Here is a 17,256-nt window from a genome sequence, read left to right on the forward strand (position 1 = left end):
CACAGACTGCATAATGATAAAACTGGTATGGGAATAGATTCCCACAGGCAAAAGACCACTCGGACGTCCCAGAATGCGATGGAGAGATAACATCCAAGTAGATCTCCGGAAAATGAACATTCCATTTGACCCTAGGTTGATGGAAGACCGAACAAATTGGAAAAAAGTTGTACAGTCAGCCAAGACCCACCCAGGGTTGTAGCGCTACGTGATGATGATGATGATCTGGTAGCAGTTTTCTCTAGGTTTTTTATTTAGTTACATCATGATTTCATCTGACGATGGTTATTCCTTATTCGCGTATAAATCCCTCTTCGTGTATAAATAATTCCTAGAGTATTTTTCCAGAATTTCATTTGTTATCCATCTTCTTCTCTGGTGCTACATTTCAATTTATTTATTTGTGTTTTGGTCTATCATATACCTTTTGTTTTTATTTTTGATTTGTTTTTAAATTGTTTTTATTTTATCCCTGCAAAAGTTTAGTTTAATTGCTTTGATATAATCTACATATATTTATATTTTTAGAAAACGCTTGTGGTATGGATTTCTCCGCGGAAGCACTGGCACCTCCATTACCTCCAAGAACTCTACACAAACCGTTGGAGAGGTGTCACGCCTTGGGTACCCCATTTACCCCCCCTGTTGTACTCCGACAAAACAAACCAAGAAAAATCCAAAAATTAGAAGATACATTCGGCTTCGAATTAATAGACACCGACGAAGACTTTAAACCAAGTGGTAGGTACTATACATTTTTCAGTAATATTAAATTTCTTCTTTAACATTTAATTTTTGAAATTATTAAGGGATTATGGTAGATTTTAACTGGCAATGATTTGTATTACCCAGAAACCTGCATTGGTTTCCGGGCTTATAGGTGTTTGGCTAGAATAATTTTTTCTGAAATTTTGTCTTAACTGAGTTAACGAGCAACCTCCGTCAGGAAGAAAACTACAACCGTTGACCCATCGCGTTTGATAATTATTGACGCATTTTCCGCAGCCGCGGACGAAATGCCCGGAAGAAATATTTTAAAACCACGGGCTGGCAGCAATGTATCATTGCAATTTTTAAATTTATGAATATTAAAAATCATATGATTTTTTGTCTGGTGGAAATCCTAATGAAAGATAGAATAGAATAGAATAGAATATTCTTTATTAATCCCATCAGATCACATTGTGATATAGGACAAGTCATATAGTACATAAAGCATGATCAACAAGTTATATAGGACAATTACATAAAACAAAATCAATCAAATATAGATTAATATAAAAAAAAAGATATGCGATATAGAGCTTCTCTGAACCCGTCGGTCCTCATTCCCTGTAGTCTTTTATTAATTCAAAATAATCATTTAGGTTGTAAACGCATAATTGGATCAAGCATGCTTTTAATTTATTTTTGAATTTTTGAATATTATTTTCATTTCTTATATTAAGTGGCAAACAATTGTAAAATTTAGATCCTGCAAAATCAGGGCTAGTTTCAAAGAGAGTTGTGGAGTGTTTACACACGCTTATCAACCTCCCGTGTCTTGTCGGGTAATTATGAAAGTCAGAGTTGAGGGTAAAATTTTGAAATTTAGTTTTGACGTGAATAATACACTTATAAATATATAAAGCATGGAAAGTCAACAGTCTGTGTTCAATAAAATATTTACGACATGATTGTCTATTATCAATATTGAATATCAATCTAAGAATTCTCTTTTGAGTTATAAAAACTCTAGAAGAGTTTCTAGAGTTTCCCCACAAAACAACATTATAGGCCATATATGAATAAACCAATGCATAATACACACTTATCAATTGATTGGTGTTAAATAGAGTTTTCAACTGAAGGATCGCATAGTAACCCTTATTCATTGTTTTGCAGACTTTAGTGACATTTTCATCCCATGTCATATTACTTTCTAGAATGCTACCAAGAAATAGTGTTGTATCACTAAAGGGTATTTCCTCAGAACTAACTGTGATTTTATAACCATGGGATGGCTTACAGCGCGAGTAGAACTGCATACAAATAGTTTTCTTTGCATTTACCATTAAATAATTCCTTTTACACCAGGTTGTAAATTCCTGTGCTACTAAGTTCATTTTTGAAATGAGTTCGACTTCAGTTGACTCGTCAACTACAATTGTTGAATCATCTGCATAAAGAACTGTATGGTCTGCAGTTAAAAAATTTATCAAATCATTGACATATAAAAGAAATATTAAGGGTCCCAATACATGATATGTTATGAACATGATATGTTCATAACAGTACCGGACTCGAGTATTAAAATTTTATTACGCTGATGAATATGCAAGAATTTTTGGCATCCGTCTTCTGGATACTGACATATCGACAATAGAAAAACAAGTTTGAACTTTAAACTTAATCTTCGTAAACTTCGTTTCTTGGCTTATAAAGCGGTCCAGTTATCCCTCCCAACTGTTACCAGACGAATCATGTGCAAAGATTTGGAAACCCAATACTCCAGTTGTCAAAGACGAAAATGCCACTGAACCTCTAAAAATCATACGATCAAGATGAATTTTGCCGAGAATATTAATTTTGGGACCGCAAAAAACATGCAAAAAAGTTTACCACTTTTACTCCCGGGCTTCCCCCTAAAACCCCCCTGGTAGGGGGGTAAAAACGCAAAAAAAATCGATTTACCAAGAATCTGTACGCTGTAGAAAAAAATGATTTAAATAAAAAATGTAGCTGAGATAATTTTAAACAAAAATATTTATTAACACTTTTTGTGTAGAATAAACCGTTCTTCTGAAACAAAGCTTGAAGTGACCGGCGATTTTAAATGTCAGTTACTCGGGCGAAATCAATGTTCAATAAAATTTGCATCAGCTCAACATGAAAAATTGGATATCTTTTGATTCAAGTGTCCTATCGACAAAAATCAAGATGCGTTTTAAAGGCAAAGAGTGCAGCTTACGTATTCAGTTTTTGTATTTTGCCGAGAATAAACTCAGATTTTATAAAGGTGTTAAATAAATAAAGGTGGCGCCATTTTTCCCTTTTTTATGATTCTCATGAGATCATTACAATATATCCCTTTCATTGACTGTCCAATATGAAGTTTCGATAACTAGAGCCTAATCTTCAAAACCTATAGCATAAAATTTTAGTTTTAAGCTTTTAGCAACAGATGTAAGTGCATTTGAAATATGTATGCTTAAAAAACGCTGGATTTAAACTTTCACATAACAATGGATCTAAAACGTTTAAAACTTCATTTTTTTCAAGTACACTAGTACGTTATTAAAGAAACTATTTTATTCGATTAGATTCCAATCGATTTGATTTTATTCCATTCGATTCGATTCAATTTGATTAGAGTCAATGTGGTTTCGATTCCAATCGATGTTATTTTATTTTATTAATGAACACGCATAGGAATGCGTTTACTACTCCACGTAGTGTGCATGGTCGCGGGATATGTCGTTATAGTCAGTTTTGTTTTTTTCTGCTGTGCGATCTACCACTCCGTCCGTAGCCCGCAATAAGAAAGCTATCCTTTCAAAAATCGCTGAGACGAAGACTTTCCAAATTTTGTAAAACAATACGAGCTACCGAGTACCGATTTACAAACTTGTGTGCATTACAACAGATGGGGCACTATGCATGACTGGCAATAAAAATAGATTTGTTGCATTGTCTTGAGCCAACGATGATTTCCCATTGTTTTTTTTTTTCATTCCAGTGCGTCTTTCATCAGCAAGTTCTATGTTCAAAAATACTAACTATGATGATGTGACAGGCATTGCCACAAATATCGTGAATTCAATCCTGCGCGAAGTTTACAACGACCCCTCTTTAAAATGCAATAGAACTTTTCATAAAAAAATAGTGTCAGCCATTTTTTTCGAACAGACATCTTGTAAGGTTAGGTTAGTAATATAAATAATATAGATAATGAATATAAAAAATGCCAAAAAGGTCTAGTTATTGATAAAAAATAAAGTGCCACAATTAGCAAATCAATTTTTTTAAATAGATTATTGTTATGATACCTGTACGAAAAGTAACGACGAAGCGATGTTGTTATGGAACATGTAAATTGTTTATTAAATAAAAAATATTTATTTAATAAATATTTCTTTATAAATTTATAAGCCAGTACGTATGACGTATATATTATGTACGAAAAACATGGCGGCTGATGAAAAGTCCTATTGGAAGTGGAACGAGTCTGCTCACCACACTGATTTACTTCTTCATACAAACGTAGGTTGAGCGACGGAAAATTTTTAGAAAGGTTCCAAGAACTATTTATTACCTGAAATCCATTTATTTTCTACATGAACGGAGCGGCGATACTGAGATCTGAGATACTTACATAAAAACGAAAAATGGCTCCGTGATTTAGCTTTCTTATCGAATATGACGAATCATTTGAATATCTATAACCTGGAGCTGAAAGGTAAAAACAAAACTATTATCGACATGATTAGCGCCATAAATAATTTTATTAATAAAACGAAGCTATAGATTAGTGAATTACACAAAACGGACTTAAAATTTGTTGTAATAACGTTAATTTATTGATAACATAACCAAAAATGACAGTAAACCCCCGGCATGAGAATAAAAGCAAAAAAGGATGACGAAGAATGTTTTCTGAAGTCCAGAATTTGATAGAGCTGTGATGAATATAATTGAAAAATCTGTAAATTAAATCAAATTCAAAAATGAAAAAAACCCAGAATTGCTGTAAATTCTTTATGCAGCATATATTATTTTCTAATAGAAGCAGTCTAAAATATGCTCCAATTTTCTGAGAACACTTTTAAAGATAAATGATTCCATATTCATTGCCAATTTATCAGTTTTCGCTGGTTTTTGCGTTTTATTATATTTCCTAGACAAACAATTCTGTGTAAAAAAGATCTGTATATTTTTTCGGCAACATAACATCGCACTTGTTGGAATACACTTAGCATATTTTTAAAATTGTTTATAAGTGTGTATGAAAATGTTTTCATTCCTAAAAGTTTCGAAAGTGATGATATACATCAAGTAAATATTGATATTGAAAATAAATCATTCTAAAAAAAATTTGCAAACTTCATAAAAGTGTATTCAAGGAACATAATGACGTAATTAAGTTTCTAGGAAGCTTCTGAAAATATAGCAATGGTATAATAGAATTATTTTGGAAGTACGTAATAATACGTATTGGGGTTGTCTTATTATAAAATTCAGGATAAGTTGCTACTTCTGTGTCAATTATTAGAGATTTTTTTACATAACTACGTAACTAATTATCTACTCAAATTATGAATAAATACTGCAAAATATAATTTTCTTGGATATGTTCTTAAACTGCTTTCTTGTCGCATATTGTGGTTTTAGTTACATATATTTTATTTATATGGGAATAAACCACAATTAATAGTTATAAAAATTACATTTTACGTTTGTTTTTTGACGTTTCGATTTCCATTCCGGAAATCCTTTTCAAAGAAGATTATTTTAAAAATAAGGTTATTTAAAAATGTGGACTTTACACGTTAATATAATTCATGTTATAGACTTTCTAGAGTTTATTATTAAATGATTAATACAACACTACCGAGCATAAAATTAGGGTCACCCCGTAATTTAAATTTATTTTAGAAATTATTATTCTGTTTTAACTATTTTCGGTTGTAACACAGTTTACTAACGGATTGCTTAAAGAAAACAACGTTTTTGTCGTTTAAAGTTTATTAAAAATAATGGAAATGAAGAATTTTCCTTTGATATACTAAATATTGAAAAGGGACAATTTTAATTTGATGTGCTTTTTGTTGAAAAAAAGAAATTTTAAGAACTTCAGTGGCGAGTATTCCCTCCTCTGGAAGTGATAACAGCTTGCAAACGACGAGGCATGCTTTGGATCAGATTTTGGATCACATTCTGCGGAAGATTATTCAATTCTTGCACCAATATGTCGCGAAGCTCTCTCGAATTTCTGGGGGCCGGCACATGACTTCGTAAACGTCTCTTCATCTCATCCCAAACATGTTCTATGGGATTGATATCTGACTGCGAGCAGGCCAAACAAATCGTGTGATTTAAACCTCGTCAAGATACTCAGTAACTATCCTAGCAGTGTGGGGCCGTACATTATCATGCATAAATGTTGCGTCGTCTCCAAGAATAACCATAAACGGTAAAACATGGTCTTCCAGAAGCTGTGTCAGGTACCTATGCGCTGTCAATGCCCCATTCTCGATAAAGACTAACTCCGTGCAAGCATCAAACGATATGCCTCCCCATGCCATAACTGACCCTCCACCAAATGGAAGACGCTCGGCAACACATGCTTGAGTATATCTCTCGCCTGGACGTCGCCACACTCTTACACGTTTGTCTGAGCCCGTAAGGCAGAATCTCGATTCATCGGAAAACAATACACGACTCCAATCCTGCATTGTCCAAGCCAAGTGTTCTCGTGCAAAATTCAATCTGGCAATTCGGTGTTCACGGGAAAGCGGCGGTCCAGTTACTCTAGTTCGAGAAGATAAACTAGCAGCATGAAGTCGTCTCCTAACTGTCCATTCACTTATGTTTACATTTCTCACTTCTTGCAGATGATTTAGAAGAGAAACTGCTGTGACTGTTCGGTTTCTCAAAGCACTAGAAACGACAAAGCGGTCATCTCTAGCTGTTGTAATCCTGCCTCGACCTGACCCAGGTCTTCGAGTAAGCAGACCGGCCTCTTCGTACCGTTGCCATACTCGTTGCACACTCGAGAGACTTACACCAACGTTTCTCGCAGTTTCGCGCTGACCGTGGCAATCTTCTAACGCCGCCACAATTCTTGCCGCCACAACAGAATTTATGCTCATTGCAATACACTGACAGTGATAAGAATACACAAACAATTTACAATTGACGTTAAAACCATAGAAACAAAAACTGTGCTGATAACGGTTTTTAGGAATTAGGCTAAGGGGCCCTTTTTATCTCAAACGCTTGTCGAAACAACAACGACAACAATTTTTTTTTCAAGAAATCCATTAGTAAACTATGTTACAACCGAAAATAGTTAAAACAGAATAATAATTTCTAAAATAAATTCAAATTACGGGGTGACCCTAATTTTATGCTCGGTAGTGTATATAAATAACTAATAATAATATAATTAATAACTTCATAAATTAGGTGACCTATGATTATGAAGCATGTAGGTGGCCCGGTGACTGTAATGCCAAACACTCATTGTTGATCACAACTTATCATTATTCTCTTTGTCTTTATCCCTATGCTGTGTCCACCCCGAGAATCCCGGTAATTAAATAAGTAGAAGTAAAGAATATGTAATGTTATTATACTTTTTACATACAAAAATTCTAGTTTTCTAACAATTAAAAACTTTTAATTTGTATTTTAGGAACTACATCAACATCGTCTACGTCAGATTTGGAACTAACTTCAAACAATACCCAAAAGATGAAAGCAGCCCTGATGGAAAACGGGAAGAAACTCATCGGCTGTGATAATTACATTAGTACTGTCTTAAGCAAAAGTAAAGACATCGATTCTAGTCCTACGAATACTCATCTGCCTATAGAAAAGAGAGATAGTCAGAGCTCTGTTAGTACGCAAAGTAGTGGATCGACATCTGGATCTAACACTTCGAACGGCCCAGTTTGTCTTATCGGATCCTTGGACGTAGTAGACGGAGAGTTAGCCAGTAAACCGCACAAACCTTTGGCGAGAGTAATCCAGGATATTGACGGATGTCACGAAGAAGCTCATCATACGCCACTTCATAGACCAAGAGTGGAGAATAAAGATTTGATCAGACCACAAACGAAAGCTCTACAGAGGGTATGTATATAAATAGTTTCAAATCGTAAATTTAACCATAAAAATTTTTTATTTTCCAATTTCTTAAACAGTATTTCAAAAATACCTATCAGTACCTAACCTACTTAAGTCTAACACCACTAGAAGTATCTCTTCGTTTGTTTTTAAAACTTTTTCACAGAGATATCTTATTTGGCTCTGGTACCCACTGCTCTTGTATTATGACTAAATCTAACGTTCTTGTGACAAGAGTAAGTTCTGAGGAAGCTGTCTTACTATATTGAAGGTCAGTCTGTAGTGCCCTGATGGTGGTCATTAAGACATTTGCGTAATCTGAGCCTTATCTTTTTGTCTTTGTATCCATTTTGTTCCCACGCGTTTGAACAAATTGCTGTTAACCGCGGCAGTGCGTTCATATCGTGCCAAGAATGTAATCTCCACCTATCTGGGGCATTGCTTAGGCAACACTTTTCCTCCTGCGCTAAGTATCCAATGGGCACGTTAGTTTTACACCTCGGAATTGGGAAATGCCGTAGTCCCAAAACAAATCTCACCGTGTGTATGTGTATTTTATATGTGTATGTGTGTATAAATGTGTTTATGTTTTATGTTGGTATATGCGTGAGTGTATGTGTCATGTTCAATCAACAAATCTACAGTTATACGTAGCTGCTGATCATAACTCATATATTCTCAGTTGATCCTCGGATGTTTATTTGGTTATACCTTATTCAAACTTGTACTATATATCCATAGGATGTTTCCTATTAGCTTTTGGTATAACGTGTCCTGCATGGAGTCCTACTCAGTATAGAGTTTCACACTGGCATGGATGTTATGAGGTAGATTAGATCTCATTTTCTCATTGAATTTTCTTAATTATTCTTCTCCAGTCCCTGGAGATATGCCAAAAGGATGTATACTGCTGAATGGTAGATTGTGCGAAATATTTAGTTGATGTTATTCAAACGGCAAAAGGTGGTGTTTTACAATAAAACACGATGGGACTCAGTTTAAATGGGATGAATTGGGCAGAAGGTACTTACAGCAACAATTCGGCGCGTACCGTATAGCAGCTAAGCTCAACAAACAAGTGCCGTATCAACACAAGGTCAAATATAATTGACCACAGCTCAATAATAATAATATATAATTTAGATTAGCGGGACACTTACAGGAGAGATAGATAAGTACACTCATCGTCCTAATGTTGAAAACGGTCTTCTCTCTCGATGTATGACAAAAATGATATAATCTCGCGGTTCTTCTAGGTATCTAAAGGAGTGTGAATTTCAGAACTCAGGCGAGATTTGTTTTAATAGGGGTTAAACACACAGACCGTTTCGAATCAACACAAAGAGCATGCAATTTGGGTGGGTTTTAAAAAAGACAGGTGTCCTTAAAAGGAACAATATGGCGCAAAGCTTCCGCAATTAAGAGACTATGGTACAACCTCCTGTCGTTTTAGTAGCAAAAAAATATTTTGCATGAAATAATTACATATAAGTTACATCGACCATGCTTCAAATTTTCCAATTTATATCCGTGTATATCCTTATTGGTTCGTATGTTCTAATTCTTTCCGAAAAGTACATTGTAGTTCATGAATTGTTTCCTGTGTGAGCTAATTATATGTTTTCTTACCCATTTATATACATGACCACCACCGTCAATTAGAGATAATAAATCAAATGTTAACCCATTTAGAAAGAAAACCTTTTATCATTTGTAGATTGTCTAGTCAAGATGGTCTGTGTTTGATGGTCTGTGTTGAATTCTTGTTTATTGATACGATACTATTGATGTGTTTGATACTTGTATATGGCAGCTTTTCTACTTGATAATTTGTTCTTTGCAGTTTTTGAAAAATGAATATCATTCACTTTTAATATTCACTATCATAACATTGAATGTTCGTTTCATAACGGCGTGTTGTATATCATACCTATTACCGTAAATCAGAAAATGTTTCAGTCGTTAGGACGAAAAGTAGTAAACTTAGTAAACTTCATATTTTCTTTTTATATAGCCACATATGAATGTGAAACGTGGATCCTTTCAACTACTGATGAAAATCAATTGAGAATATTTGAATGCAAAATATTATGAAAGATATTTGGACCAACCCATTGTAGCGACGTTTCGTGGAGAATAAAATTGAACTATGAGCTGGATGAAATATTGCAGAGCGCAGATATCATTAGATTTATAAAGTCGCAAAGGCTAAACTAGCTTGCCCATTTAGAAAGAATACCGGATAATCGAGATGTAAAAGTAATTCAAAAATGGAAACTCCAATAGGAGAAGAGGAAGCCCCCGTAAAAGGTGGATAGATGATGTAGAGACAGATTTTAAAATCATGAACATCAGGCAATGGCGAAGGAAAGTATCCTACATGGCAGAATGGAAGAAAGTTGTTAAGCAGGTCAAGACCCACAAAAGGTTGAGCCACTAGACACAGCATTATCCCAATCTGATATCCTTAAGCAAAATGTCTGTAGAACAACATACAATTTTACGAACTTGTAAAATTGTACGTTTTATTCAACTGAAACTTTTACGTTATATTAGACTTTCGCTGTCAAGTAGATCTATCAATGTTTTAATATTTTACAGATCGCACATACAGCACCTTCTCATGACCTTCTAGTATGCCCTCCAACACCAACGCATCACTCAAGAAAGCTAAGAGCTCCGGAACTTAGGCCACCTAATCTCAAGTCTGCAGAACCACTTGATGTGCGGCTGAACGGCGATGGACCGGATGTAGCAGGCAGTAGAGATACTCGGGCTGAGGATGATCCCGATCTTGAAAGTTTGATGATGAGGCTGAAACCTATCATGGGAGTAGAACGTGATGGAGCAAGGTAAGAAGTACTTTAATATAACGTTTGAATCGTACCTCTACCTGTTAATTATATTATTTGCTCTCACTGATAGCCAATTCCCTCTAATGTCGTAGGTTTCTTTTCATAAAGCTATACAATAGTGGTTTAATGTTTTCGTAATATTGCAAGAGAAGATATCTACCTTCCTTATTGCAAGCTTGATACTTCTTTGTGATAGTAGATACTCTACACTGTTTTCAATAAGGAAACCAAGAAGGTAAATCGGGGAATGCTTATCTGTTGGACGCATTTCGACGACAGTTATAAGTTTTTAACATGAAAGTTTTATTTCAAAATACTTCTTAACTGTTTTCGGCTTAATAACTGTCCATCATCAGTGTATTTACCAGGTGTAAATGAGTCACGCCAATAAATATTTGGGTAAAAACCCCTAAAATGGTACACAATTTCCTATTTGGTACGTTTTTGTTAAGAAGATGGTGAGATGTTAAAGTTTTTAACAGCTACTCTGCATGGCAACGTAAGACTCCCAATTGGGGTTGCTGCTGACCCTGAAACAATGTCTCTGTATGGGCTCTAGATGGGGTTTTTAACATGAGTGTTTTTTTATTATTTTTGGAATTCTCTTTTGAAATTATGAAAATTCTAGATTTTCTAAATCAAAGGCAAAATTCTTTGGCAACGATGAAAGGCAAAATTCTTTGCCTTTCATCGTTGCCGATGATTTCATGATAATCTTAAATCTGGATTAGCCGTTTCTTCTCTGAAAATGTATTTGCAATACAAGTGAACATTGATCCACAACAATCTTTAATATTATTCGGAAGCTATTTTCTTCTGGCATTTAATGTTCCAAAACCACAATTTCAGTTGAAATATGTTTATTTTGACGTTTACATTTACATTTTCGCTCTCGAAATACAAATTAAACAAATTATTTTGTTTTGTTACGTGGCAATACAAAAAAATATTCTTCTAATAATTTAGTTTTATCTCCCTCTTTCATATTGACGAGTCTGACTTGAATTAATATCATTCGCAGCTCGTTTTCGGGGAAATATTAATAAATTATTCAGCATTTTGATGTTGTAGCTGACACTAGGTTGACTTTTGTTACAGTAAGAATTTTTATTATATGTTGTATACTTCGTTATTAACAACTATAATTGTAAACAAAACGTTAATAACAGATATTTATTAATTTTAGACCAAGGTCGGAGACTAATGGAGAAGCTAGTGGAGGAATGCCGTTGCCTCTCCAGAGACTTAGCACAACAAGATTACCTTCGATACCTGAAAGAAGTCACAGAGCATTAATTTTAACAAAAGTTGAAGGAGAAGATGATCCTTTACCACCATGTAAGTATAGATATTAACTATTAAAAATACTTCTGTGTCAAGTTTATTTTTGTATTTTATTTTTCGATTGTAGTATTCATACTTTATCTTATCATCGTTCTTTTTGCTTTTGGATTTTTTAGTCACAAATACACCTTTTAGACCACACTCCATACGACAAAGAGTAACATGCCTAATGCATACGTCATTCTCTTAAACATGACCTTTACCTCCATCGGTAATTTTACATCCTTCATATCCAAAATTCAAAAACAACATTTTTAAATCCCAACACTTTTGAATCGTTTGGCTGCAGTAATATTATGTATAACTAACACTGTTCCGTGGTGCATTGGCATTCTGTTTTCGACACCGTTCATAGGTATCTTGTCAATCAGTTACCAGCTGAAGTTCGTTTGAAGAGGTTTACCCTCCGGACGCTGGTACTCACGTGAGGCATGGTTATATGTTGCCTGAAGTTAAATCTAATAAAATATTAAACATCATTCATCTTTAACAACAACATGTACATTTTTTGGTAACTTTAATTTTTGTAAAGGGGTTTTACCCTAATATTTTGGTGACTCAGGCATGTTAACCTGTAAGTATAACCATTTTGCTCTTTTAACCTTAGTCAACATTTCAATCACGTTTGTTTTAATTAATTGGTTTAGGCTTTTAACCTGATGATGGAATTATTATTCCGAAAACGTTTGTGTTTTTTGATGTAGCCCTTCTAAGGACTTTTTAAATATACCTACATACAAAGATTTAGAATTTAATAGATTTTATATAGGTTGGCAAAATTAAGGAAGAAAGGATATTATTCGATAGGCATATTATCGTTTTAAGCACTTGCACTCAATTTTGCATTACTTGTTACGATTTTTCATTAAAACTTTCTTATTTATAGCGTGGGAGGCTCGAATGGACAGTCATGGTCGAGTGTTTTACATTGACCACGCAACACGCACCACTTCTTGGACTCGACCTGGGGGTAGTACGAGCTCCTTTCCACCAGCAGCAGCTGAACAACATAGAAGACAATTAGATAGAAGATATCAAAGCATAAGAAGAACGATAAGTTCAAACAGATTAGAGGTGGTGGACTTTTCGACAGCTCCTCCTGGATGCCGGCTGCTAACCAGGCCGGATTTTTTCACTGTTTTGCACATGAACCAGGTGAGAATATGTTCATTAAGCGCGAATATTTTGAAATTAATTATCGAGTTTTCTTTTAGACATGAGAATAGCACCACATTTTTGTTTTGTACCACCACATCACAATATTTGGTTTCCACTTCGGAAATTTTGAGAACGATTCCCGAAATATAAATAAAAACGTCAAAATTAACTTTTTTAAGTTAAAATTATGGCTTATTCTCTATAAAAATAATAAATTATACTTATCTATACTTGGAGAATCGATTTTTACTATGGAAGCCGTCTGTTCTTTGATTACCGGTCGTTATTGAGACCGATTTGGGACAGATATAGAGTTTAAGACCATGCCCGTTCCCTCTACATTTTTATTTGTGGATTCAGTCACTCATTTGTGTGTCTTCTTCTGAGCCTTCTTTTTTGTCTCGTGTCCATTTTATTCCCACGGGTTGGAACGAAACATTGTCAGATACGACAGTGCGCTCATGCCCTGACAAGGCTATAATCCCTCAGAAATCACTCTGCCGCTTAGGCAACACTTTTAGTCCTGTACAACAACTTTTTATCTAACAATAAAACACCGACAACGTTTGTTTTCAACAGTTTCACAAAATTTATTATAATTTATTTTCACTACAGCTATTTCGGCAGGTCTTTCTCAAGTGATGTATTTTTACTACACATTTTGGCCTTTAGCTGAATAAATTGAGGAGGGAAGAGCTGTTTGTCTTACGTTGGTCATTCAGAATTATATCTATATATTATATCTGTAATTTTGTATACACCACCGTTTAAGTGCTTTTTATTTTCGGTCTTGTTGTACTTAATATTTTTGCTTAAGTTGTTTGTTATGAAATCTGATGTTATTGTGTTATTCATTTCATTTTTATGTGGTTTGCTATTTTTGTTGATTTCTTGCCTGTATATGGAATCGAGCAGAAGGTATTGGGTTTTTTCTCTGGTGGCGAGAAGACTAATTTCAGGGCTTTCTTACGTAGTTTTTGGTTTAAAATTTTATTTATTTTTTGTTCGTTGTCCCATTGTTTATTATTATTTAATTATTAAGTTAGTTATTCCACTACTGCACCAGAGAAAAAACTCATTACCTTCTGCTCGATTACATCTACAGTCAAGATATCAACAAAAATAACACATAAAAAAGAAAGGAATAACACCAGCTTTCAGATCAAACAACAACTTTAGCAAATAGATATTAAGGACTACAAGAGAAAAGAAAAAAACAGTGGTGTATACAAACTTACATGTGGTGAAAGCCCAAAAACTTACATCGGTCAAACTAGTAGACATTTAACAAACGTATAGCGGAACACAAAAGGTCTTTCAATAATAAAAAAACAGATTCTACGTACGCACTCCACCTTCAAGATCATAATCATTCTTTTAATGACCAATTTCAAATTATTCACATTCAAAATAAAGGCCTTAAGCTATCTTTATTAGAATCTATGGAAATTAATAAATTATAAAATAGAGACATAATTCTGAATGACCAACTTGAGACAAACAGCTGTCCCCTGCTCAACTTATTCAGTTAAAGACTAAGAAGTGTACACACATAGTAAAATACATCAGTTGAGGAAATCAGTCTGTCGAAACAGCTGTGCTGTAGTGATAGTAAATTCTAATAAATTTTGTGTGGAAGTGTTGAAAACAAAAGTTTTCATTGTTTTAATATTAGATAAAATGAACTTCCATCAAGTTACGGTCGAATTCATCACTTAAACAACTTTTTAGTATGTGACGTCCTTTACCGAGGTTTGGTGACCATCATACCTGGGCCATGATTTTTCTTTCTACCTTATGCTCTCCTACCTTCAATGTTGCCTTCCACTATAAGTTGAAGTAGGGACTGTATTTTTCATTCCGAAACACATGGCCTAGATATGACGCTTTCCTCCTGACGCTAACAGTTGTTAAAAGATAAGAGATATTCACAGTATGCGCCGATACATCCCCTCCAAAGTATTAAATTGTTTTTGTAGTTTTGCTTTTAACGTCCACCCTTCTACCCCGTAAAACAGCATAGAGAGTATGTAACATTTCGTGGCGTAACTAACAAAATAATCACAATATCTAATACTTCAAAATTAAACATGCATTCTTGGCATGTGATATCTGCCAGTAGTAAAACAGCTATTTGAAGAATTTTGTAAGTATTTGGGTATAAATAGCAAAATAGGTTCGCCTTAATTGATCTACATCTCAATACAAAAATCTTTGCAGGCCTGGCACCTTAGCAACATTTTAAATAAGAATTCAAACAACTAGTTTGACTAATTTTTGTTTGGTCAGAAATGAACTGATTTTCACAACAAAATTCAAATCAACCAAATACCCCGTCAATTCACACACTGGTATAATAACTTCTGACGATAAATGATCTCAACAACTAGAGCGGAATGAACGTGAAACCCTTTCCATACAAAGTAACGTACATAACGGACACTGTGGACGACATTATGTTCTCTGTCTATCCCATTTCAAAGCATGTATCATCATTTAATCCAATGTTAACTCGTACTTCGTACTTCGCGTCTTTTTACGACTATTTACGTGGATTGAGACACTTTTGTGCATTTTTGATACTACTACTAAGGATTCCCACAGTTTTCACTGTCTTCCTTCACTCAACCGTTTTCTCCAATTTTCCCTGTCATTCCATTTTTGATCATTTGAGCATTTGAGCATTTTTGATCTGATACCTAAAACCTCCCAACATACTATCATTAAATATTAAAAAGATATTTATATCAGTATACAGTATAAGCTATTAAAGATTTTTCATTTGGTTCATTATTTGGTTTTATTGTTACAGGAAGCATTAGCTTTATACAACAGAAACCCTACTTTGAGACACATGATAGTAAAGATCAGACGAGATCCTAACGTTTTCGAAAAATACCAGCACAACAAAGAGTTAGTCAGTCTAGTCAATTTATTCGCTGACCCTACTCTGGATTTGCCGAACGGTTGGGATACAAGAAAGGACAGAAGTGCTAAGGTAAGATAAACAAGTATTTCAAACTTATGTGAATGTATAGTTCCGAATTAAAGATGAGAGATAATCATTCATTTTTCTCTTATGCTTTCGTTGGACCGGATAACAGCAATTCTTTATCGACCATGCTAATAAGAAAACTACTTATATGGATCCCAGGTTACCTCTCGACCTTTCTTTACCTAGAAGAATGGTTGAAGAAGGACAAGTAAGTACCTAGAAATTTTACTGGATATAAATTAGGTTAGCTGTTATTTGTGATTATTAAACTTTCTATTAGTATCAACCTTTTAACCCTTAACAGGCATTGTGACGTCCCACGGATCGCTGCACTTAGGTTTGTGGTTAGTACCCCCTCTACTATTTGTCATTTAGATTTGCGCTTCCCAGTACCTTTCCTTTAAGTTAGTCTGTTGTTAACCTCAGGGTGTAGCGTAGTGATTCTGTTGCGTTTAGTTTTCGAGTTACGCTGTGCTTGCGGTCCACTGGACGGCACGACGATGAGTATGTTACAAACTACAATTATATCGGATTTTCAATAAAATAATTTTGTATATTTCTCGTAGTCAAAAATGTGAAAGTATCCTGTTTCAAAACGAGTCCGATACGATGATACTAACTTTGAAAAGAAAGTAATGAAAATATTTGATTCACTTGATTCTGATGTGGAATTGTCTGATCAGGAGGATGCTGATTATATACTCAGTGACCACGAAACCGAGTCAGAGTAATCTGCTGATGAGGAACCAGTTGAAGTGATACTGATAATGTTGAGGGCAGAAAAGAACCAAAATACGGCAATTGCAAAAAGTTTAAACAAAAATGCGGGCAACACCCGCTCATAATCTCATAAAAATGCCAACTTCCACTTTAGTAGCAATAAAAGTAGAGCTTATTGTTGCCTGGATATAGCTTATTAAGAGAACAAATAAAAAACTTAAAAATGTCAGGTCTAAGTATTGAAATCACTCAAGAATGAAACTACGCAATGTCACAGTTGAAGAAATGAATTATTTTCTAGGTTTACTGATCTATACAGCTGTATTTAAATCAAACCATGAGGATATAGCCTCC

At 34.5% G+C, this 17,256-nt stretch overlaps 1 protein-coding gene across 3 annotated transcripts in view; it reads left to right on the forward strand.

Annotated features, from left to right (window-relative positions):
* The window catches only part of Hecw (Hecw ubiquitin protein ligase), a 469,561-nt gene that overhangs the window by 285,714 nt on the left and 166,591 nt on the right, over window positions 1-17,256 (forward strand). For 2 of the 3 annotated variants that reach the window (XM_072536974.1, XM_072536976.1), the window contains exons 4-10: window positions 529-741; window positions 7,397-7,836; window positions 10,432-10,682; window positions 11,872-12,023; window positions 12,916-13,184; window positions 16,000-16,185; window positions 16,292-16,390. In XM_072536974.1, the coding sequence (XP_072393075.1) occupies window positions 529-741; window positions 7,397-7,836; window positions 10,432-10,682; window positions 11,872-12,023; window positions 12,916-13,184; window positions 16,000-16,185; window positions 16,292-16,390 (1,610 nt within the window). The remainder of the gene's footprint in view (window positions 1-528; window positions 742-7,396; window positions 7,837-10,431; window positions 10,683-11,871; window positions 12,024-12,915; window positions 13,185-15,999; window positions 16,186-16,291; window positions 16,391-17,256) is intronic. The other variant, XM_072536975.1, reaches the window with a different exon arrangement.

Source organism: Diabrotica undecimpunctata, chromosome 7 (genome assembly GCF_040954645.1).
Source record: "Diabrotica undecimpunctata isolate CICGRU chromosome 7, icDiaUnde3, whole genome shotgun sequence".
NCBI classification, from domain to species: Eukaryota; Metazoa; Arthropoda; class Insecta; order Coleoptera; family Chrysomelidae; genus Diabrotica; species Diabrotica undecimpunctata.